The sequence below is a fragment of the Lasiosphaeria miniovina genome (genome assembly GCF_030549165.1).
Source record: "Lasiosphaeria miniovina strain SMH2392-1A chromosome Unknown B0T26scaffold_1, whole genome shotgun sequence".
Classification (NCBI taxonomy): domain Eukaryota; kingdom Fungi; phylum Ascomycota; class Sordariomycetes; order Sordariales; family Lasiosphaeriaceae; genus Lasiosphaeria; species Lasiosphaeria miniovina.
In genome coordinates, this window is record NW_026848220.1 from 2,429,055 (window position 1) to 2,450,877 (window position 21,823).

Sequence of the window (21,823 nt, forward strand, 5' to 3'; positions counted from 1 at the left end):
CCCGAGCAGCCTGACCTGCCTTTGCGGAGGAGACACGCAACATGGAACAGACTAGAAATTCCAATCAACACGCATCCTGCTCTCGGCTGGAACCGACCCTCCCGAAAGGTGGTCATTTCTGAGAGGCGCGCCGGAAGAGAGGGCCTCCAGCTCGAAACAATGCCGGCCATCGAATTTAGCCTCCTGGATACCCCCCTCCCCCCCTATGGTGCAACCAATCATACGACGCCCAGCAGGCTGTTTCCCGTTCAGTTCCAACCCAACTCTGCTGGGTCTGCTCCACACGACGATGACTCAACATCAAGTTTGTGAACACCAGAACTTATTGTGCCGCCGAGACGGCCAGGCCAAACAACGGCGCATGGCCCGCGATATCGGACGACATGGTATGTAGCCCGCCCTTGGGGGCCTGGGCAGCCAGCCAGCCCTGTAAGGATGGTGATGTCTTTTGTTTTTCCCTTGGTGAGGCCTCTGGTCGGCGGCAGCCGTGCCAACACATGCGCAAAGCTTCGATCATCTGAGCAACAAAAAAGCAAACCCCCTCACTGAAGCCAACAGGCTGACGGAGCCCCGTCAACGACGCAAGAAAAAAAACAAATAATGCTCGACCAAATGCCGTGCCAGAGGCCTGCGCAGGCAAACAGTCAGATCACGTTGCCGTCACCCGGGTGGAGAGAGCATCAGGAGCTTCTCCCGTCAGCTCCCGGGGTGAAAGAGACGACCGATATTTCCCGCATTATGGGAGACATACTGCACATGCAGAGTAGAGACCGCAGCGGGCTTACTATTTCCCCTCTCAGCCGATTCCCGTCACCCGACACATGTATCGACAACGACGGACCACTCGATAAATTACCACGCGGCCCAGCGGCTGAGCCTTCACCAAGGGGCCGCCGCCGCCCGCCAGACGAGTGACTCTTCCGAGCGCTTTGTTGGACTAGAAACGGCGTTTGCGGCCTCCCAAAGCGGAAGAGAGCTACTTGTAACCGTATTTTAGAAGGCTGTGGGAAAACATGTGACCTATTTCGGTAACCCCTTGGATTCGCCAGGTTCCAGGTTATGGAATTGTTTCTAGCGGAGTGTATAATAGCGCTGGGCCGGCGAATAGAGGTTGGCTGGAATGAACTTGTGAGATCTTGCTGCGGATCCGTAAGGTAGGCACGGGGTACTAGATTTGGCCACTCTCAGTCATCATCAACTGCCAAGGGTGGACAGCGCCGTCGGGCTCCGGGCGTTGCGAAGGCTCTCTTTCTCATCATAGCTAGAGCCCGGGAACTAGACCGGCTCCAGCCAAGTCTCTCGTCGGTCAATTATCACGAGAGAAAAGGGTCGACTTCTCGTTCCAATACGAAAGGATCATCAGTCGGCAACCCCAACTCCTGCTGCCCGTCCGTGGCTTGCCCCGTGTGTGGCGACGGCAGTGTTGATCACCACTTGCACAATTGCCCGAGGTTGTCACACAGGTGCGACCTCCGGGAGCAGCACAAAACCAGGCTGCCGCTGGTGGTGCTGCTTTGTGCCGTGCGCCGGAGTGTTTGAGATGGTGGAGTCAGCGCGAGCCGGCCGACCCTGACCCTGACCCTGACCCTGACCCTGACCTGACGCCGAACGAGCCCGCCCGCCCTGAACTGACCCGTCGTCCCACAGTCGTCCACCAGCCAGCCCACGATGGGATCGGAAGGCTTGGCCTGCTGGACTTGGCTTCCTTTGGTTCTCGTTGGAGAGTGGCTTGGTTATCGATCTATCTCTCCTTCCGGATGACGAGCATCCCCAAGCCCAAGCCAAGCCAAGCCCCCCATTTCGCCTTGCACCTTCGCCCCCTTAGCGACGCCGCCTCCCCCCTTCTCACTTCCACAAAGTTACCCCACATTTCCGCGCGCACCGGAATGGCGTGAACGGAACTTCATTTTGCACCTAGGCGGCGCGGGCGGGCTCCAGTTGTCCGGCTTTAGTCTTTGGAAGGGTTGCTGGCGTGACTGCGCGACTTTCCAGCTCCGGGGACGGCCACGTTCGGCCGTCCCCAACGACGGTGATAGACATACATACGCGCATCACTTAAAAGATCTGATGTGGAGCAATGGAGGCCCCCAGCCAGGTTGTGGCGAACAACCCAGCGGAAGGAGGACAAAGTCACGGGGCACCGCGCTGGCTCGGTAGCTCGCTCCACTGGCCTTCACCTTTTCGCGCGCTGTGCCGAGAAAACGAGAGACAAAACCCAGAGTCCGCCGCCACCAATGGGAAGCATTCCTGCCTAATGTTTAGTGAAGGCAGCTTATATCCCGTAATCGCACCCATGCCGTGTGTGTGCCTCTGCCCGTGGTGTGCGTGAAGCGTAGCGCGAACCGGCGATTTCCCAAAAGGATTACAGGTGAGCAAAGAAAAGGATCAGTGGTGTGTTTTTTCCTGCTTATTTAGCGCAGGCAGCAGTCTCGCGTCTGACATCCAGGGAACCACCCCACCACCACCACCACCAAACATATCCTTTTTCTTTCCCCATAAACTTAAGTTTTTTTTGGTTCATGTTGAGATCATTCATCATCAGCATCGGCATCAGCATCACGAGCTTCTTGTTTCACGCGATTCCCGTTATAGTCGCGCTGCGTATCTTCGTAGTCATCCTATATCCACATGGCCCAGATGAGCCCCTCCCTCCCGCTTCCCTCCCCGCCGTTCGGGCCGGAGTGAATCGGAGTGAATCAAAAGTGAATCAAGTGAAAATTGTTTCCATTCACATACATCATGGTCGCAAATGACGATGCACCCCCCGCGCCGCCCAACTTAAGGTGGTTTCATCAGTGCAGTACCTCTGTAGGTAGCTACCGTAGCCGCGCATAACCAAATCGTGATTTCGGAGTCAGACGGCATAGCAGGCATGGCAGGCATGGCAATGGTAGGTAATAACAGAACTCAAGCTGGCGCAGTAGAGAGCGAATCTCGGAGTCCGGAACCGCTCAAGTTTGTTTGCTACGAACATAACCTGCTGCGCATAAGGTCACGGGTCGCCGCCAGACCCTGCAACACAGATTCCATCATGACTGAACAGTTATACCACACACACACACCACTTGAGAATAAAAAATAAAAAAAATTGTCCGGCCCAGGTGACGAGGATTCATTCCGCTTCCCGTACGGACAGACAGATATGGCTCACCGCTGGTGACCCAAAACGGTTCCCGGTTCGTTCGTTTCGTGTCTATGGGCCGAGTCTGGCCGCATTCCTGCCTACGTTCCTCCCTCCCTGCTGCTGCCTTTTGCTCCTCAACGCTTTGCACCGACTTTTCGGATGGGGGGAGGCTTCCTCGCATGGCCTGTAATTTACATTTCGTTCCTACCAAGCTGTCTGGGCGGGTTGTTTGGGCGGTTGGTTGGTTGGTTGGTTCCCTCCTCCGCGGGTGGCGTTTGTAGATACCGAAGGTAAGGTAGGTAGGATAGTTGTTTTGTGGCCTCGCTCTTTCCGGAGGGATGGAGGAAGGAGCCGTTCGTAAAATTTGAACTCAGTCATAGTGTGCAAGCATCGTAAAACCTACTTTCTCACCTCTCTCGCACACACGCCGCCGCCGCCGCCGCCGCCGCCACTTCCCTCAGCCTGTTCAGACTCACTCACATAGTATGTATCATGTGTGTTAACAAACAAATTCGCCGCTGGTCTTCTCTCCCCTTGTCTTGTTAGAATAAAGCATTCCCGCAGAAGCTGTCTGGTGTTCTAGACGATTTCCCCCTGCCTGGCTACCTGCCTAAGTTCTAGGTAGGCAAAACGGCCCGCTGACACGGGCAGGTGGGCTTCGTCAACGGGCCTCTTTGTGTCATTTTCTTGATATATACAGTGTCATAATACTGTGAGGCTGGCAAATACTCTACCGAGTAGGGGGCGACGACTCGGCACATGTGTCACATCGCACAAGCAAACAAGGGCGGAGAGGGGAGGTAAGAACAAAGAGATGGTGATTGTCGGTTGTTGCTGGCATTTGCCTGGTTCCTGTGACTCGCAGGTTATTGCCCTCTCAACATGGTGCCACGGGAGACAGTAACGAGGCACGGCTTCTCTGTCACGGTCTGCAACCTGGCTCTTGGGGGTTGAGACGGCTACTGCAGGGTGCTTTGGGGGGGTTGGTTTTTTTCGTTCTTACGAGAGGCCTTGGTATCCCTGGAAACAGGACATTTACAGACCATCAACGTAGACTGTACTTACTTGGTAACTAAACGCTACTGACTATCGTGGAATGATGTGAGAAAGTAGCAAGAGTCACACCAGGCACCAGTTAGGCAGGGTACATAGTCGATGAAGAAGCAAAATTTATGTCTCTCCCGGGCAGATTGTCATGTTATGCTCCTGTTTTTTTTCTTCTTCTCCTCTTTTTTCCCTGTCGTTTCGTTTCTTAGATGTTGGTTCCTTGACGTTGCCTTCACCTTGAAGAGCTCTGGGGGCTACTCCATTAGCAGACAGTTCAATCTTCCAGTATACGTGGATACCAAGCATGAATATACCTATACACACAAACAGGGCGACAAAACGGCAAAAAAAAGAAGAAAAAAGAAATGTTTGGATATGACCCTGGCCCGATTTCAACCTTTCAGACTGTTAGTTGTTGATTCGCCAGGTGTTAATGTGGACAAGGCCTTGCTTCTTATTAAATTCCACACACGGTGTCAAAACCTAAAGAGCCCCTCCCGTCCTCATGCTCGGGCTCGGGCTCTTAGTGGAGGCGGCACTACGGAAGTGGTTTGTAGAAGAACATCATCTCTCTACATGGGATCCACTCGGGAATGGAGGCAAGACGGAGAAGCCATCCACCGCCTACCTTCCAAGGAGACATGGATCACGACTTTCCGCTGCAGCTCAGTTCTGTTTGTCAAGCATGGTCTGGAACATCACAAGGCGAACACAACAGTCTTTTCCCACTCAACCAGACCAATTGTTTGCTGTCGATCCTTCATATTGTTCTTCTCAGATAGCAATTAGACTGGGAACATAATACCCTCATGGTAATGAAACAAAAAGATTAACCAAAATCATCTCGCCGCCGAGAAATGCGAGCAACGAGACGCAAGAGGGCAGCCGTCCTAACCACTAACGTCCATCTTCCCCCCCGTTTAAACCGTCGAAATAGTTCATGTGTACTCCGCACACGAGGAATCTTAAGACAGCATCGACCAAGTACATTAAGAAGACGCAACCATTATTACTATCATTACTATCTACCTCTATCCTGCACTCGCTATAGAACGAACTCCTCTACCTCTAAAAGCACCATGGGATATTGATCCCTCTAGTCAGGGGCGTTTGATCATTGACAAGTATGGCGTACACCCAAAGATGCATGTATAAGCACAATCCCTCCAGAGCCTATAAAACAGACTCCCGCCACCCTTACAACCTCGACCCAAACGCCTACACGAGCATGCCCCCTTTACAAATTATGATAAACTGCCCAATACTAAAAGCAAGAAGCTTGACTCCTGTCTCCGGCGCGACAGTCCTCGTGTCCAGCGAGACAAAAAGGTGGCACGTCTAGAACGTAACGGGATCCGAGTTATGTGGTTCTCACAGATTAACCTAGCAAGAATAGAACGCACGCACTGGGGCAAGCACAGCTAGAGCAGCCGCAATCGCAAACTAGATTTTGAGTTGTTAACCAGATGCCACATTACTTAGAAGCTACAACAGTGACCGTGGGGACTAGACTTTCGCCGCCCATTTACCCATATTCTCTCCCTCGGAAAGAAAAAGATAGACTGTGTGGCTTCCGGCACTGACCCATTCTAATCGTACATGGCCTTGATTGACCGAACAAACTCCCGAATCTGCTAGTTTTCTTCTGAGCTTTTCCTGTAGAAGATACGCCCTCCTGAGTTAGCCCACGAAAGAGAGTTAAAGAAAGAAACCGAGAAACTCCAATAATAGCATCGCAGCATTGATCAAAACCAATGCTCGATTCTCCTGGCCCTTTGACAAGCCTACGAAGCCATGTAGGTGGAGGCATCAATTCCTTCCTTGGGGAATACACTGCAAGACAAGTTAGCATATGAAAGGGCGAGGGAGGGGAAAAGGGGGTCAACACGTACGGCAGTTCCACCTCGAACCGCTTCTCAACGGCCTGAAGAACCTCCTTATCTTGGTCGCTAGTAACGAACGAGATGGCGAGACCTTTGGTACCGAAACGACCGGCACGACCAACACGATGCAGGTACGAGTTGGCATCGGCGGGGAGATCGTAGTTGATGGCCAAGTTTATCCTTTCAATATCGATACCACGACCAAAGACATCCGTGGCAACACAGATACGCTTATTGAAGTCCTTGAACTCCTGGTAACGGCGAATACTACCGTCGGAGTTAGCACGCAAACTTTCAAATGAATTAGAGACAAACTCACCGCTCCTCCTGGCCTACACCAGCGTGCACAGCGATAGAGGGGAAATTGCACTCGCGCAGGAGCTTGTCAAGCTCCGTGGCACGGGCGGCGGTCCGCACAAAGATGATGACCTGGTTGAACTGTAGTTCATCGAGCAGCTCGTTGAGCTTTCGATTTTTCTCATTTTCATTGAGATTGATGTAATATTGCTGAAGGCCGTGCAGCGTCAACTTTGTATCCTCGTCAACGATTTGCTCGGTAGGGTTCTGCATGAACTTTCGGCAAATTGGCTTGATCTCGTCTGAAAGTGTTGCAGAAAACATCATGACCTGCTTTTGCTGAGGCGTGGCCCGGAATATCTCCTGCACATCACGGCGCATATCTGCGAGGGTCAGTATAGGGCGTATTGAAATGACAGGACGCAGGGGAACATACCGATTTGCTCGAGCATCTTATCGCATTCATCAAGAATGAACATGCGGACGCTACCAAGTCGTAGGTGCTTGTCCCGGACCAACGCATTAAGACGGCCGGGGGTGCCCACGATGATATGGGGATGTGTCTCTTTGTTCTTCAAAATCTCAGCGTCCTTCTGGATGGGTGTTCCACCGTAGAAAACGCCGGTTTTGATCTCAGGCATGTATTTGCTGAATCGATTATACTCGTTTCGAATCTGGAATGCCAACTCGCGGGTGTGGCACATGACCAGGACTGAGCACTCCCCGGCGACGGGCTCGACTTGCTGGAGAGTGGTGAGGACGAAGACGGCCGTCTTTCCCAGACCCGACTTTGCCTGGCAGATGATATCGCCACCAAGCATCGCCTGGGGAATACAAGACTGCTGAACTGTAGTTGACGATTGGATTAGAATCGGGATACGCAAGCGTGAATGGTTACGAAGGGCGGGGGAGACCAGATAAGGGTTCCGTCCATCGTCGCAGCAAATTATCCGGCTACCTGTCCCGCTACGCTTCTCGGTAGCAGGTTTAGCTCTAGTGAATCAATCGAGGTAGGCGAACGCGTAGCCATGGTAATCTACTGTAGTGGTTGTTTGGCCTCGTTCGTCCGCGACGACCATGACCGAAAAATCTCTCGTGGCATTGTGAGATTTTGGGAGGTTCGACCCTAAACCGAGATCCCATGAAGGGATCATGGTAGGTAGACAGACTCATCAAACCGAGCCTGCGGCTTGCATCTGGCCGCTCTTCCATCGAGCGTGGCAACAGAACCCCCGATATAATGGTCATGGTCGTCCACCTGCCCCTCGCAAGAGGCAAGCCCGATCAAGTCTGGGCGGTATGGCGACTGCCCAAGATCACCACAGGTTTCCGCGTGTCGCCGACGTGCCCAAAAGATGTTCGAGTATGGTTTCTTCTTCTTCTTCCTCCTTGCTTGCGAGATGGACGGACCCGTAGAAGAGGGCAGGAGGGGTAACGATATAAGCTGGGGATGAAATTGTCAAGACTAACCCTCCGACGGATGCTCGAAACCGCAGTCGGCGATGGCGCGCAGAAGTGAGTTCTTCAAGAGGAAGTCGCGAAATCCCGTTGAGTGAATGCCGACGTAGGAGCCCTTCTTGTCGACATTTTGACCAGCTGGAGCAACCTCGCCCTTCTTGCCATTGGCATCGGGTGCGGCGGACTCATTGTTGAGCTCGTCATCTGAGTAGTCGATTAGATCCTCTTCGGCAGACATGTTGAGGAGATTGTAGTGCGGTCGCGGTAAGGCGACGCGGCGGGTTTCTAGAGTGGGGGATAAACAAAGAGCGGATGCAGGCAGTTGGCAGGTGGATGCCGGAAGCGGAGATGGGAAAGTGAGAGACGCGAGGTCTTGTTTGTGTCGGTGCTGGGAAAACGGAAATCAAGGGCAGCTCGCGATCGCAACGACGGGGACGCAGCAACGGCTGTTGAAATGGACCGAGTTGCGCGGTTGGTGATTGATGGAGGAAAAATCGGAACGAGGGAACGGGTGAGAAGCGAAGCGAAAATAAGGTTGAGAGTTGAAAGGACCCAAGCACAGCCTCGAAACCTGGCTGGGGGTGGGTCCACGCCTATTCCGGACTAGTGTAAGGCGAGAGCCAGCTTGGGCTTGGAGGGGTGAGAGTGGGCCCAGCAAGCGGGAGCACGGACCACCTAAAATTACATTTGCAGCCATTTACGGATACGGGGACAAATACAAATTTCTTGGATGGAAAAGACCAAACACCTCGTTGCGACACTTGCATGGGACTTCACAGAAGGCCATCATCACGGCTCTAGGGCCCTTACCTCTCTCACTTACCGCCATGGCAAAGGGGAAGAGTAACGGCGGGGTGCAGAACCGGGCCATCTACTCGCGCGTATCTTTTCTGCAGCAGGCGGCAGTATTTCTCGCGTTGTCACGCTCGCCATCGCCATTGCCGCCGCAGCCGCCGTCGGTGTCGCCTCGCCATTCCTCCACGGGTTCGGCTCCGGCTTCTCTCATTGACTCTGTCTCTGTTCCCGGCCCAAGCTTCTCCCTACACGGGGTGAGCCGGCGGCTAGCCACCGATCTGCGCTCCATGTCGCTCAAGACTAGGATTCGCCTCAGTCCGGCCCTGAAGCAAACGATCTGCAAGTTCTGCGACTCAATTCTCGTTGAGGGGGAGACATGCACCTCTTCCATCGAGAACAAGAGCAAGGGCGGGAATAAGCCCTGGGCGGATGTTCTGGTGCGCAAATGTCACACGTGTGGCAGGGAGAGGAGGTATCCCGTCCATGCCGCCCGGCAGAGGAGGAAAGGGGAGAGAGATGTGGCCGACATCGATTCTCCGCCACAGAAGCAGCAGCAGCAGCAGCAGTAGCATGACTGAACCCCACGTCAATGAATGGATTTGAATTTTACCAAGACGGTCTCGTTTAACAACGTCGAGATTGACCCCAAACGCCGCGAGACCGGCTGCATGTCGAGCGACAACAAACGACAAGCCTGGCGATAGATAGCCTGCATAGCCTCAAATTTGGGCTTGGAAGAGCTTATGAACAGACGAATTATTTGCTCCTCAGGTGCCAGCGTCGCCCGCTTGCGGGCCGCGGCTTAATTCGCCAACATTGTAGTATCAAGACTTGATTTTGACGTCCGCCATCACGTCCTCCACTCGTACTACTAGTAGCTCTAGCGTACTACTATATAACTATACTACATTGCGATAGACTTAGCAAACTTTCTTCGTGCCGGCCCTGATACCCGGCATCTATCGCCAGGGTTTTACCGTCACTTCTGGCTCCCCTGCTGTACCGACTCTTCTCCGAGGACTTTACTGGCAGCCATAAACCTGGGCGGTGATACTTAGCAAACGGACACATGGGAAGGCGACGGAAGTCGACGGGCCAGCAAGCCATACTTACAAACCGCCATGCCAGCTCCCCAGGCCGCGCATGCACTCAGCCTGCACGCTAGTCATGCGCAGGAGGTTTTCGGTATCGGCGAGGTTAGCAGAGAGCTGCGCCAACTGCGAGTGAAGCTGGGTCTAGATGTCGGGTGTTAGTACTTTCTTTTACATTGTCGGCCAAATGGCAGGGGCCTAAATATTCGACACAAATGAAGAAGCGAATCACAAAATTCACATCGCAATAAAATGGCCAATTAGACATGACCAGGTAGGCGGGACCATGAATAAGAGTATGAGAAGCCCATGCCAAGTCTATTTGTCCTCTCCTCAAACATGCATGCATACAGGTATCTGTAACCCAAGCTCCACCACACTGTTGATGTTGGGGCGAAAAGACGGTTTGCAACACGACATGGACGGAAATATCCGCCCGGCCGAGAGAAAAAAAAAGAGCCGACATTGGAAGGGGGCAGAGACTAGAGAGTAAAAAGCTTACCAACTGCCTCGCCTTCACGGCGCTGCCCGAGGAAGCCATCGACGGGCGCGGTGCGGCGCTGCTCTGCGCATTTGTGTTGGTACTAATGTTTCGCGTCGCCATTTTTGCCACAACAATGCTTGTTTTTTTTCGCTGTAAGCGCCCTGGTTCGTTCGGAGGGATTGGAGGCAGCTTGGGGTTTTGTGTAAGTGCGAACCGACGAAGTCGGGTGCCCGCCCTGCGCCGTCGCTACCTTGTCAGGAAAGGAAGGAGTCGTATTCGGAGCCCTGGGGGCGGCCCAGCAAAAGCAAGTCGTCCTTCGATGCCGGGGTTTCCAGATCACCTTACGTAGGTAGCAGGGAACGAGAAGAAGGCGACTGGGGATGTGTTTGAAGAACTAGGAAATGACGCGCAGGTGGCGTTCGCCGTCGGTGACAGAAGTCTTCCATGAAAGGGTTCTGGACCAGCATAGGGCAGGCAGCCTTAGCGAGCGCAGCCCTGCGCGGGACAGGGGTTATGATCAGTAAACGCGCCAACGCGCTTAGGTAGCCGTTCGGTACCTACTGTGTACTATACAGAAATACAGAAAGGTATTTAGTAACCCACGACGGGTGTATTCGGCTCCGGTTCGTTTGCGGATCGTTGCAAAGACGGTTGTCAACTCCCCCTGGATTTAAGCCGGGAGCTACCAAACCTTGCATAAGGTAGATGCAAGTCCCGGGGGTACCAAAAACCAACCTTCCTAAATTGACTAACAAACTACGCACCCGCCCAGGCCACTTGGCGGCGTTGAAGGAACAGCCTTGGGGCAGCGGTACAAGGAATAAAAAAAATGAAATTGTTCTTGCACGCTGCGCCGTGCCCCTGGGCTGGGTCGTGTAACGGGAAAAAAAATGCACGACGAGCCAACTGTATGCCAGTCACTGTCTGTGTACTGTATGGACATCAGCATACATACAATACGAAGTACATAGAAAGATGACATTTGGCATGGCAACCTGCCATCAACCATGACATACATACACCAGACCAACGAACAAGGGGGACCGACAGAAATATGAACAAAACAGAAGAGGCATTTATTTATATATCTGTCTGCGAGTGTCCTCTCCAATATAGGCGTAATTATGTCGGTCTGTGTAAGTGTATATGTGCGCCCCCGGGTAGGTAAATATTCATTTTAGACCCTCTTTTCTTTCTTTGTTCCTACTTGTGATATCCTTCTTCTTCTTCTTCTTCAAATATCTGTTCCAATAGTCAGGTAGTAGTAGTAAGTAGTCGTCCTCGTCATCATCGTCGTCCCTCATCAACCAACCGACCCGACAGTTGTTCTGAGCCGTCAGTGCCGTCCTTCGCTCCCATTTCCCGCTCAGAGGAACCTACCTCGAGCAAGAGAAGCGAAGGGCAGGGAAGGGGGAAGAAAAACCCTCCCGCCATAACGACAGCAGCCAACTAACAACACTCCTCTCTCCTCCGCTTCCGGGGTTCCACTCGAACATGACCGCCAGGTACATAGACTCGGCAGCCAGCCAACAAAACAAAAACAACAAACATTAAAAAGCGGCGGTGGCCGAAGCAATTATAGACAAAAAGGACAGATCCAAATATATAGAGAGAAAGGCCAGGGGGTTAGAACTCACGACCAGTGCGCACTAGAAAGCAACCAGGTATGCGGAGATAGGGAAGAGGATAAATGCGAGAGAGAGAAAGAGGCAGAAAAGCAGAGACAGAGTATTCGCGGGACTGAGAGAGAGAGAGAGACAGCAAAGCAAAGCAGACGAGAGAGAAAAAGGAAATAGAGCAAAGAAGGAAGAAACCTAAATTTTATACACGACCTGACCAAGTGCCCAATTCTGGGATATTGCTTTGCTAAAACCCTCTCCATCTCTCTCTTCACCCTCTCTCTCTTCACCCTCTCTCTCTTCACCCTCTCTCTCTTCACCCTCTCTCTCTTCACCCTCTCTCTCTTCACCCTCTCTCTCTTCACCCTCTCTCTCTGTTTATATCCCCCTCTTTCTCTCCTCAAAACAAGGAGGGGAAAAAACGAGTCTCCTCTCTCTCTTTCCCTTCTTTTGCCTACTTTCCCAATACTGACCTATTGCCGCGACGCCAAATTATCACCACAACGACCACCGAAAGAAGGAACACTCCGAGCAGAATATTCTCAACCGCTGCAAAGACCCCTGCCCACTCCATGCTTCCGTCATTTTCTTCCGCCATAGAGCTGCGTGGCGAATTCCCATTATATGCTGAGTCAAGCAACAGAAAACAGAAAAGAGTAAGATAGATAAATAAAAAGAGACAATAATAATCGTCATCCGCCGGCTCTCTGATGCGGTATTACCAGAAATAAATAGAAGCTGATGATCGTTCGTCGAAATTCCTATGTACTGGGCCCCTTCGTTCTTCGCGGAATGAGCCAACTAATATTATGTGTACGCCGTGTCGAAGAATAAGCCAAGAATCCCCTTTCTAAAACGTGAATATATCTGTAGGACCAGTCGCGCCGTCCCTACAGCCGGGAAGCCTCGAAGATTAATAATCTCTAATAAACCAATTCCACGTCACCGGCTTCGTGACCATGGCAGAGTAGCTCAAGCGATGCTGATGAAAACGCAATAGCCTCGACAGAACATTGATTCTCACATCCCCAACTTTTCAAGTGGATCAAGGTGCTAACCGGCCGGCATTTCCCGGCAAGCACGATGCCGGGGCGCTCGAATATGCTGGCAATCGACGCGTCGCCGCCTAGCGCACCCCAATCGGAGGACGGGGACCTAGACTGCTTTGGCTGCTGTGGGCAGAGGGCTCAGAGTCGAGGTGAGTAGAATCACCACTGCCCGCGCTGGCGCTCGCACTACCAGTCAGACTCGGAACATTGATTGCCTTGGGCGGTTTCAGGCTGCTCACCCCGACATGCTGCTCCACCTGTTGCGGTGCGACATGGTTGCCGTGTCCGGGAGGATATTGAGGAATAGGCTGTCGGACGGCATTTGGCGGGTAGCCGTTTGGTGGCCCTTGATAACCATTTGGAGGCCCTTGATAGCCATTCGGCGGCGATGGGCGCCCACTACCGCCGCCGCGGATCGATGGGCTGTAGGGGTTTCCAGGCGACTGGCTACTTCGCCGGGGCATGTTCCCGTTCATGTGCCCGTTCATGCCTATAGGCATAGGACCCTGAGTGTACTGCAGCTCATCAAGACGAGTCGATGTTAAAGAGTTCGCTCTCGATTCCGCTTGCATGATCCCTCGGTCCACGTTGCCATAGCGGTTCGAGGTGAAGCCGATGAGAGGATCGTCCAAAATGTTTTCATGCAGTCCTGGAATACCAGTCATCACCTGGCTCGTTCGATTCCTCCCAAAGCTCGGTCGAAACCTGCCGCCCCGAGATTGCTGCTGCTGCTCCTGTTCGGGGTTCTTGCGGATTGATGACATGCTACTTGGCGCTTTCCTAGTCTTTCTCGAGGTGACGCTCATCATGTCGAAATTATCGGGATCAATCATAGACGCACCCGGGGTAGAGGAAGGATCGAAATAGTCGTCGTCGTCATCTTCTTCATCGTAGACACCGACGCCATTTTGACGCATTGGCGGAGGCGGTCCCCTTCTCGGCCCCTGGCCGACTCCAGCGGCAGCCCGCCTCAGCTTGATTTCTTGTTCCTTCAAGGCAAGCTCTCGTTGCCGCAGTTGAAGCTCCCGCTCTCTCAGGACGAGATCGTGCTGCTGTGGGTATCCAACCCCACCACCCTCTGGGATATCATCATACACGACCAAGTGGCTGAACTCTTCCAGGTCTGCCCCCTCCATTGAGCCTCGTCGAGACTGTTGACGCCCATTCGGCATTCCATTTGGTGGTCGCCCATAGCCATTAGGCCCTCCTCCGTTCATGGGAGGCGGCCGACGCATCCCAGGGACTGGCCCTAACTGAGAAGTGCCTCTCGGCCTCGGCCTCGGTGGGTGCATACCATTTCCGTTCGGCATGCCGTTCGAGACTGACCGGGGAGGGCCTTGCGCGGACATTCGAGGAATAGGTGACGGAGTGCCCGAGGGTGATCCTGGTTGCATTGGTGGTGCCATCACCTCCAATTTTGGCCTGCTGCGGTTGACCACGTTCATGTTGTGGAGGACCGCGTACAGAGTCTCAATCCGGGGCACGGGAACACCAGTCTCCTGAGATAACCTAATGGGGGAGCCGAGATAAGTCTCGACCTCCATGGGTCGTCTCGCCGAGTAGTCCTGCCACATTATGTTGTCTGACGTGGTCCTCGCGAATTCATCGATCGTGTTTTGCTTGAACTCCGCCGGGAATTTGCAGCCTTGGGCTTCTGCAAGTGCCAGCAGCTCGTCCATCACATCAGACACCAACTTTGGCACGCCTACTTTATCTAGAAGCGCGGTATAGCTGGCAGTCTCGAAGAGCACCGTCAAGGGGTGGAAGGCGATGGAGCTGCGAGTTGCCGTGTCAGTGGCTGCCGCGGGACAAAAAATTGGAGGGGGTACATCAATCCAAGCCCACTTACCCAATTACCCGCTCGTATTGCTGCTGCCGGATGTTACTCGACACCTTGCAATCGACCTGGCCAGTGCTAAGGGTCATAGCCAGAGCCTGCGCCATATCCTCCTGTATCGAAGGAGGGATATTTGAGTTCTTGTTAGCAGGCCCAACCCACACCTCTGTCGACCCCTTATGCTCGAATTCGCTCCCGCCTAGCTGAGCAAGATCGGCTCCGCAGACAAGCGACAAAACTACATTGGTTGGAAAACGCTCTTCAATGGCAGCTTCGAGGCCAAGCGAGTGCGTGGTATTAACGAGAATGCATGTATGCTGAGGGGTAACGACGGAATCGATAACCGAGGGCAGGTCGTAGACATCGGGCAGAGCTTTTATACAGAGAATGACGTAGTCGAAAGCGCCTTCCTTACGAGTGGCAGCCTCTTCTGGTGTTCGTACGACTGCATCATGGCACAGTTCAGTATGGTGGATGCTCTTCCGCACGGGGCGCGCACGCGCGCGCAATCACGAAAGGCGGGAGGGGTTTGCATACCATGTCGAGGCTTGAACCTCTCGTTGCCAAAGACGGGGGATCTGGAGCGCAAAGTGTCAGTATGGCGAGGGTGGCAAAGGAGGCTGGTTTGTGCGGGCGAGAGCAACGTACTTGAACGATATCCCATACTGCGACACATGGTCGTAGCCCGTCTTCCACACGAGAGTGACGTCGCAGGCATTAGTCGCTTGCAGTCGCCAGGATAAGAAGGCGGAGACAGGATTCCCGCCAACTATCACAACATTCATCAGCTCATAGTCCGACATGTCTGGTTGCGCTGGCGGCGATGCATGCGCAGCAGATCCAAAATGTTGGAGTAAAACGAGTGTGGTGATGCGACGGTCCGGGTGAAGAGTTGGACAGGAGGGAAACGTCAGAGAGCGAAAGCCCACTCTTTTTTGGGGGGGGGTCGTCCCGGAAATATGGTGTAGCAACTAGGCTGAAGACGGGAATGGTATACAGAAGGGCGGAGAGGGGAGATAGGCACAACCTCAGCTGGCGCTGAACGGGCGACTTACCTGACAGGATCTTGAGTCGGGGCGTAATGGGCGCCATAGTGGAGGCCCGATTCGGGATAGTGAGCTGGGTGTCAAGTTTCAAAGCTGCGAGTGCAGCAGTCCTCTTCTGGCGGACAGGGCGCACCCGGAATTGGCCAAAATGTCGCCGCTCGTGCGTAACACCAGCGCGGCCAACTCCACAGTCGCCTGCAGGCTTACCCGTCTCTCGTTGGTTGATTTATTCTGTATCACCAAATTTTGTCTCGCCGCGATATTTTGTCCTCTCCTGCTGCTGCCTCCTTGGGCGCTACCTTCACGACGCTTGCTGTCCTCTCTTTTTGCTGCCGACAATTGTGACGGTTGTGCTCGAGATTCGTTAAAAACCGGGCGTGCAGATCGGCGGAGGGCTCGAGGTTGTGATAGATTGAATTTCACACCCCGGACTTTCCTCTCCAGCACACGGACAGCTGGCTGCAGCAGAAACAGCAGAGGCAATTCGACGATCGACAGGCGCAGTGGCGCTGGAAATTCTAGCCCAGAAAATGACCAATGCAGCTAGCGAGCAGCATGCAGCAGCACCTGTCTGTCAAATTGTGCACTAAACGAGCGTGACGCCTGGACTGGTTGGCGTGGCCGCCGCGGGCCTGGGATCCCGGCCGGTATTCGATAGTCGGTCTCGGGGTGGCTGGGCGAGGCGTCCGAGGGCTTTGTGACGACGCTCGTGATGATAGGCCACGGATTGAAAAGGACGGTCTTCCCCCCAGAAATCCAGCGTGTGGCAGTCCTCGCGGTGTGCTTGTCTCACTAGGTTCTTGCAGCAGTAGCAGCGAACGCAGACGCAGACGCAGTAAAATCAGGCCCGGCGATAGCTGTGCTGAGCTGCGCGTGAGCCTGTGGCTTGCGGGGATGTACGCAGGTAACGAGCGGACAACTGAATCGGAAGTGGTAAGAAGCAACGGGGGAGGTGCTTGCTCTGCTCTCAGGTCGGGCTGGCTAGATCCAGATTCAAGTTCTCGACACAATCGGACACTGCCGAAAGCGAGAGGGAGAGGAGAGCGAGAAAGCCGGCGTTGGGGCTGATGGGGTTTGGAGCAGTCAATCCACCGAGGCGGCCCCGTGCAAGTCGTGGGGAATAGTAGGTAATAGAATTAGGATTAGGGAGAAATGTGCAGCAAAAGATGGTAGACAAGAAGGGGCCCAGCGAATGCAGGTGGAGGCGGCCCAACCTGGAGTTGCGTTGCTGGGCAAAAGTTAGCAGCGTTGCGTGTTTCGCCTGCACTGCACGCTCCAGTCTGCTCGTGTGTCCGGATATGCAAGTAGGTGCGCTTGCCTTGCTCCTCACCTCAGGTAGCCACTGTGTACGAAGTACCAGGGGTGCTGTTGTGGGTTTCGCTGGCGTATGCTTGCAGCAGGTAGTAGGTGGTCACTGCTGAATGCCAGTCATGCTTTGTCGGCGGAGCAGAGGGAGTGGTTCAGGTTTGGGATTGCTTCGGCGGCACACGGCGGAACAGCAGCAAGCTTCGATCCATGCACAGGGCACACGCACGCATAATAATAAGTGAGAAGGCGGCTTCTCTTCCTGCTCGTCACGGAAGCCACGGAGCTCGGGAAACAGCAACCTACACCAACGGGCAGGTTCTGTAGGCAGTGTACATATAACCCACGCCGTTGCAACCAGACAGACCGGCCAGGCAAGCATCGTATCTAGATACACGTTACTACGCCGTGTATCCGTACGTAGACGCGCTTCTCATCCATTAATGTCGATTCAGACCGGACGCAACTCAGGTATGCATGGAACCCATGTCTCACAGACTTACCACCTATAATACACTCGGTACTGCGCATGCGCGGTGCGTATGTATGTAATGTATTGTATACACAGTACATAAAATACAAACGCAGGCACGCGTCTTGCTTGGTTCAGGGTTATCAATTAGGTGACCCTCTTTTCGGGCGCAGAACCTTGGAACAAAAATCTGGGCTTTCGCTTCTGCCCATCGGGAATAGAAAGTCCCCCCCATGTCGATTAGGATCTCGAAAAGGTGGAAAGGGCGCCCCGAGCCAACAACGATCCGCCAGCCACTGGCTGCAGTTGCGAGACGAAAATAAACCCACTTGGTACTTGACTTGCCCCAGGGGCCAGCGGCCCAGGAGGCGATGGGATCAAAGTCCGATGTGACGCCCTTGCAAATCGGGGCCGGCCTTGGTGGGCGAATTTACAGGCGGATCGGAAGGGATGCACAGTTGCGCACGACAGCGGCGGCAGGGGTAAGGTTCTTTGGCTGGCTTGTGCTTAGAGGAGCCCTCGTTGCCGGCGCGTGGCTGTCTTTCCCACCACTGCGAACCATGGATAACCTGCCCAGACGAGTGACGTGGGGTTTGCCGCGGGCTGAGGTGGGCGGACGAGGACCGGGGTGTTCAACGATAGCGGGCGGCCCACTGTCGTGTTCAACCACGGATCCGTAACGAAGAAGTTTAGACGGAGAACAGGCCAGCAGGAGGTTTCCTCTTTTTTTTCTCCTTATTTTTTCGAGGCCAAGAGGGCCGAGAAAAGGCAGGCACTGACTCGCCGCTAACCGCTTGCCTGTTCTTTGAAACACTCGGAAGGTCCTCTAGAATTACAAAGCAGTCAGCCTGGACTGACGAACTAAACTCATATTTCTACACCCCACGTTCCCCGTCCACCGCCTCGTAACCTTTCAGCTCATGCGGTATCAATCTGGGCTTTAAAAAGCATGCAGCTACGTGAAGCCCGTGCCTGGGAGCGGCTAGCGCGATCCGCGATTCGGCTTCGTGTCAGAACATCGTTCGACAATCACCAATTCTCGACATGCACCATTGCACTCGGACTACGAAATGCGGAGAGTCTTAAAGGCGAGAATCAAACTCGCGCTGCTGCTCGGCGCCCAGGGCAAACAAAAAAGGAGTATAGTACCAGTTGGAGAGGACTTCCCATTTGGGAGCCAAGCCCTTTCTATGGCAAACTTTGCATGCATACGACGCTGTTCCAAGGCGTTCCCTGTCCTCCTTGTCCTTTGGAGTGGGCCATGGTCTAGCGGACAAGACAAACCGTCTGCCGGCCCGCCGTCCTTCTTGGCTAGAGATGCATATCAAGAGGCGCTTCTTGGAACGTCATTCCCACGATTCTCGGTGAACATTAACAACGTCGACTACATAAGTATAATGTTAGAAGGTTGAAGTTGATGCTTAGTGGACGACGGCAAGCGGATGTCCTCCGTAAGATGCTGTACTGTGCTGTACCTGACCGAGCCGCAAGACAGCATACAGCATAACAGTTGGCTAATAAAGCACGCTCGGGAAGGATCCGACGCGTACCAGTAGGTAACATCGTGATTGCGATCGTAAGGCAGCCACTAGGACAGCTAGGAATTAAGATTCTGTTTACGCATGTTTCCGCTCTGGCCTTTGAAGAGGCAGACAGACAGACTGAGACTGAGAAAGTACATCACGCCAACCAACGTTCGTACAATGAGACTACTACACTCCGTCCGTGTTGGCGATATTCATATTAATAACCTTGTTAGCTACCCGGTGCGTTGGGATGAAGAACTTTCTAGTAATAAGCTTTGGACACCATGCTCTTCCTGGTCCAGAGCCCGGGGCGCCTAGCAGCAATGTTTGACCGTTGTCTTGCGGCGGTTGAGCCGTGTCGTGGTTAACCTGGAACCTTATCCAGCTTCGTTGATGTAATATGTCGCCGCTAGACAATGTGTCAAGACCTGTCACGGCGCTTCGCCTTCGGTTCGTCCGAGTTTCTTTGCCGGATTCCGGGGTATGTACTTGCTTGGTATATTTTGCTTCCCCAAGCTCTAGGGACTCGGTGAGGTTCGACGGGTTCGACGATCTCTCTTGCAAGTCCTTCCATTCTTGGGGGCTATGCAAGGGGGCGCCATTCTGCCTCTAGATTCTAGTGATGTTCCTTGTTTTCAATCTAGCAGTCTAGATACGAATACAAAAACTAACGGCTCGGCACGGTTTATTAAGTTAAGGTAGGTATTTAGGTACCCGGTCCTGCCTACTAGACTTCCATTATAATGTAGTGCACTAATAAGTGAAAGAAAGAAATCCCAATTGGCGGGGGCTTCCATCAATCCGGCCAATTCTATACGCGACGCTCTGTATTCATACTTTACGAAGACTTTATTTTCCTATTCCATACCGAGTATTGTTACATACCAACCAGCCTGCTCCGAGATAAGATAAGGTAAATTCCCGACCTTCCAAGGGGTGGCTTAGCTCCAACGACTCCACCATGACAACTTGGCAGGTGCAGTTCGTCAGGGACAGACCTGGGTTGGTAATCTCGAAGCCATTTTCGTGGTAATTCCCGTCTCTCGGTTCTGTGGTCAAGAGGTCGGTTATCATCCCCATGCCATGCCTGCCCAGCTGTGCTGTTGGTAAGTGGGGTCGAAGTGTGCTATAGCACTGAGGCTTGAGTGCTAACGGCCACGTCCGCATCCGTGTTCATGAATGACGCAACCTGATTATCAGGCGCTCGGCAGCCCGAGAACCCTGCCACAAGGGAAAACGACCCAACCTGCAAAAAAAAAATGGTTATCTTCGGTTACAGTGCTAGCCCAAACGAAGACGCGGAGTCCATTGGCATCTACTGTTTCCGTTCTCGCCACCTTCTCTACATTCAATCTTGACGTATATGCGGATACCCAGCCGGGTACTAATCCAATTGATCTCGGTTGAGATCCCCGACGGACAAGGCACAGACAATGGCCATCTTTATCTTCTTTGGACATGTCTTTGCCGTACATGCATACTCCGTTGTTACCTACACGCGTGGTGGCGCAACGGCACGGAGAAGAGCCGTACGGTACGGAGTACCCGTCCGTACCCAACGTACCACGTCAGGAAATGCCATGAAACCCGCAATATATCTACTACGCCAGACTACTTAGCACATACTCCACCTTGGTAAGCATCGTTATAGCAAGCCGATAACTAAATGCGCAACCTAGGTGTGGATGGACAATGGACGTTAGATGGCAGGCGCTGGGCTAAAAAGACGACCCGTCGATAATGAACGAAGCCTTGGTCGGGTACATTGACAGCTGGAATTTCCACCTCCACGATTGGCGTGTGCCTGAGGAGCCTGTTAATGCCGTTTCTGCCTGCTCGACGGCAGCAATTAGCCGAGCCAGAGGAAGACACTACCTTACTGCACATTGCACTACTCCGCCTACTGAGTATTTACAGTCCATACCCATACCATAGTACAGCACACCTTTTCTCGGATGGCGAGTTCTCGTCGGGTTCTACCGCAGCATCCCGCGTGTCTCAGAATCGCAAGCTCCCGGGACTTGGTGAGTCGAGCAGAGTACCAAGGCGGGACGCGATGTTAGAGACAAATTGCGCCGTCACTTGCTGGCGATTCTTTTCTCTTGCGAGGCCCGTCCGGCCCCCCGAATCTCGATCTTGCTGCCCAGACTACCCTAGGAGCATAGAAGGTGGCTACCCACTTCTCCATGCAGTGGAGTATTGTGCCACGGTTTACGTGTGGGGGGACTCGCCCATTTCGTCCTTTGGCCCTGGAGGTGGCTTGCTGTTCTCGGGTGCGTTGTTAGGCGGCGGCATCAACGGCTTCGCGCGGGAAATGAGCTTGTGCAGCAAGCAGCACGGCGATAACTCTGTCAGGTCAAGCCAGGACAGACTAGATTGATTGCAGTGACAGCGCGTCAACGAATAAAGACGGCTCGCTTGCTCGCACTGCCAAGTGCCTAGATGGCACCGAGAGCCAGAAGTTGGCACATGAGATGATGAGAGATGCCCTGGAGCGTAAAAGCTAAGGTAGCTTTCACGACTGCCCGGCCGAAACGGGACCAAGATTTCCTTGGAACGGGTCGACGTTCCAAGGACGAGCCCCTAGTCCAGGCCCTCTGCTGGGGCATCTCCTGTCCTGCAAGTGCCATGTCTTCCAAGATGGGGAGTCCAAACTTTGATAATGCGATTGCTAGATCCGGATCAAGATGTCAAGAGATGATCCTGTCCGTCCTGCTCTCTCGCTCCCCTCCAGCGAAGAGACAGACAACAGAACAGGAAGGACAAAAGCGGAGTAAGTGCTTTTACCAT

The 21,823-nt window shown here is 53.4% G+C and overlaps 6 protein-coding genes across 6 annotated transcripts; 2 read left to right on the forward strand and 4 right to left on the reverse strand.

The window, feature by feature from the left end:
• The first annotated feature begins 2,468 nt into the window (after positions 1–2,468).
• Positions 2,469–2,891, forward strand: B0T26DRAFT_29331 (uncharacterized protein). The gene has a single exon (XM_060434197.1). The coding sequence runs from the start codon at positions 2,520–2,522 to the stop codon at positions 2,751–2,753; it is 234 nt and encodes a 77-aa protein (XP_060302489.1). The 5' UTR covers positions 2,469–2,519; the 3' UTR covers positions 2,754–2,891.
• A 3,064-nt stretch (positions 2,892–5,955) lies between these two features.
• B0T26DRAFT_736526 (P-loop containing nucleoside triphosphate hydrolase protein) lies at positions 5,956–8,047 on the reverse strand (the record flags this gene model as incomplete). The annotated part of the gene is made up of 5 exons (XM_060443334.1): positions 5,956–6,004; positions 6,064–6,321; positions 6,374–6,734; positions 6,788–7,198; positions 7,822–8,047. 5 exons carry the CDS (start codon positions 8,045–8,047, stop codon positions 5,956–5,958), a joined length of 1,305 nt encoding a protein of 434 aa, XP_060302490.1.
• A 589-nt stretch (positions 8,048–8,636) lies between these two features.
• Positions 8,637–9,164, forward strand: B0T26DRAFT_601322 (RNAse P Rpr2/Rpp21/SNM1 subunit domain-containing protein; the record flags this gene model as incomplete). The annotated part of the gene is made up of 1 exon (XM_060435742.1): positions 8,637–9,164. A coding segment is annotated over one exon (528 nt), but the record flags the coding sequence as incomplete, so codon positions are not given.
• A 419-nt stretch (positions 9,165–9,583) lies between these two features.
• On the reverse strand, positions 9,584–10,299 carry B0T26DRAFT_745647 (DASH complex subunit Hsk3 like-domain-containing protein; the record flags this gene model as incomplete). Its single annotated transcript, XM_060444594.1, has 3 exons — positions 9,584–9,644; positions 9,718–9,839; positions 10,198–10,299. 3 exons carry the CDS (start codon positions 10,297–10,299, stop codon positions 9,584–9,586), a joined length of 285 nt encoding a protein of 94 aa, XP_060302492.1.
• A 2,410-nt stretch (positions 10,300–12,709) lies between these two features.
• Positions 12,710–15,502, reverse strand: B0T26DRAFT_759969 (ketopantoate reductase PanE/ApbA-domain-containing protein). The gene is made up of 4 exons (XM_060446380.1): positions 15,333–15,502; positions 15,222–15,262; positions 14,697–15,129; positions 12,710–14,623 (listed from the first exon to the last, which is right to left on the reverse strand). The coding sequence occupies exons 1-4, from the start codon at positions 15,485–15,487 to the stop codon at positions 12,925–12,927; spliced, it is 2,328 nt and encodes a 775-aa protein (XP_060302493.1). The 5' UTR covers positions 15,488–15,502; the 3' UTR covers positions 12,710–12,924.
• Positions 15,503–18,872: 3,370 nt separating this feature from the next.
• B0T26DRAFT_685131 (uncharacterized protein) lies at positions 18,873–19,201 on the reverse strand. The gene has a single exon (XM_060440863.1). It carries the CDS (start codon positions 19,068–19,070, stop codon positions 18,879–18,881), a length of 192 nt encoding a protein of 63 aa, XP_060302494.1. The 5' UTR covers positions 19,071–19,201; the 3' UTR covers positions 18,873–18,878.
• Positions 19,202–21,823: the final 2,622 nt, after the last annotated feature.

Bases quoted from the DNA above. Each gene is read 5' to 3' on its own strand.
- B0T26DRAFT_685131 (XM_060440863.1), bottom strand. From the start codon at position 19,070: ATGTTACCTACTGGTACGCGTCGGATCCTTCCCGAGCGTGCTTTATTA.
- B0T26DRAFT_759969 (XM_060446380.1), bottom strand. From the start codon at position 15,487: ATGTCGGACTATGAGCTGATGAATGTTGTGATAGTTGGCGGGAATCCT. The intron at 15,130-15,221 runs GTATGCAAACCC...GCCATGATGCAG, and splicing joins GAGGTTCAAGCCTCGACATG to TCGTACGAACACCAGAAGAG. The intron at 14,624-14,696 runs GTAAGTGGGCTT...GGCAACTCGCAG, and splicing joins CAATACGAGCGGGTAATTGG to CTCCATCGCCTTCCACCCCT.
- B0T26DRAFT_29331 (XM_060434197.1), top strand. From the start codon at position 2,520: ATGTTGAGATCATTCATCATCAGCATCGGCATCAGCATCACGAGCTTC.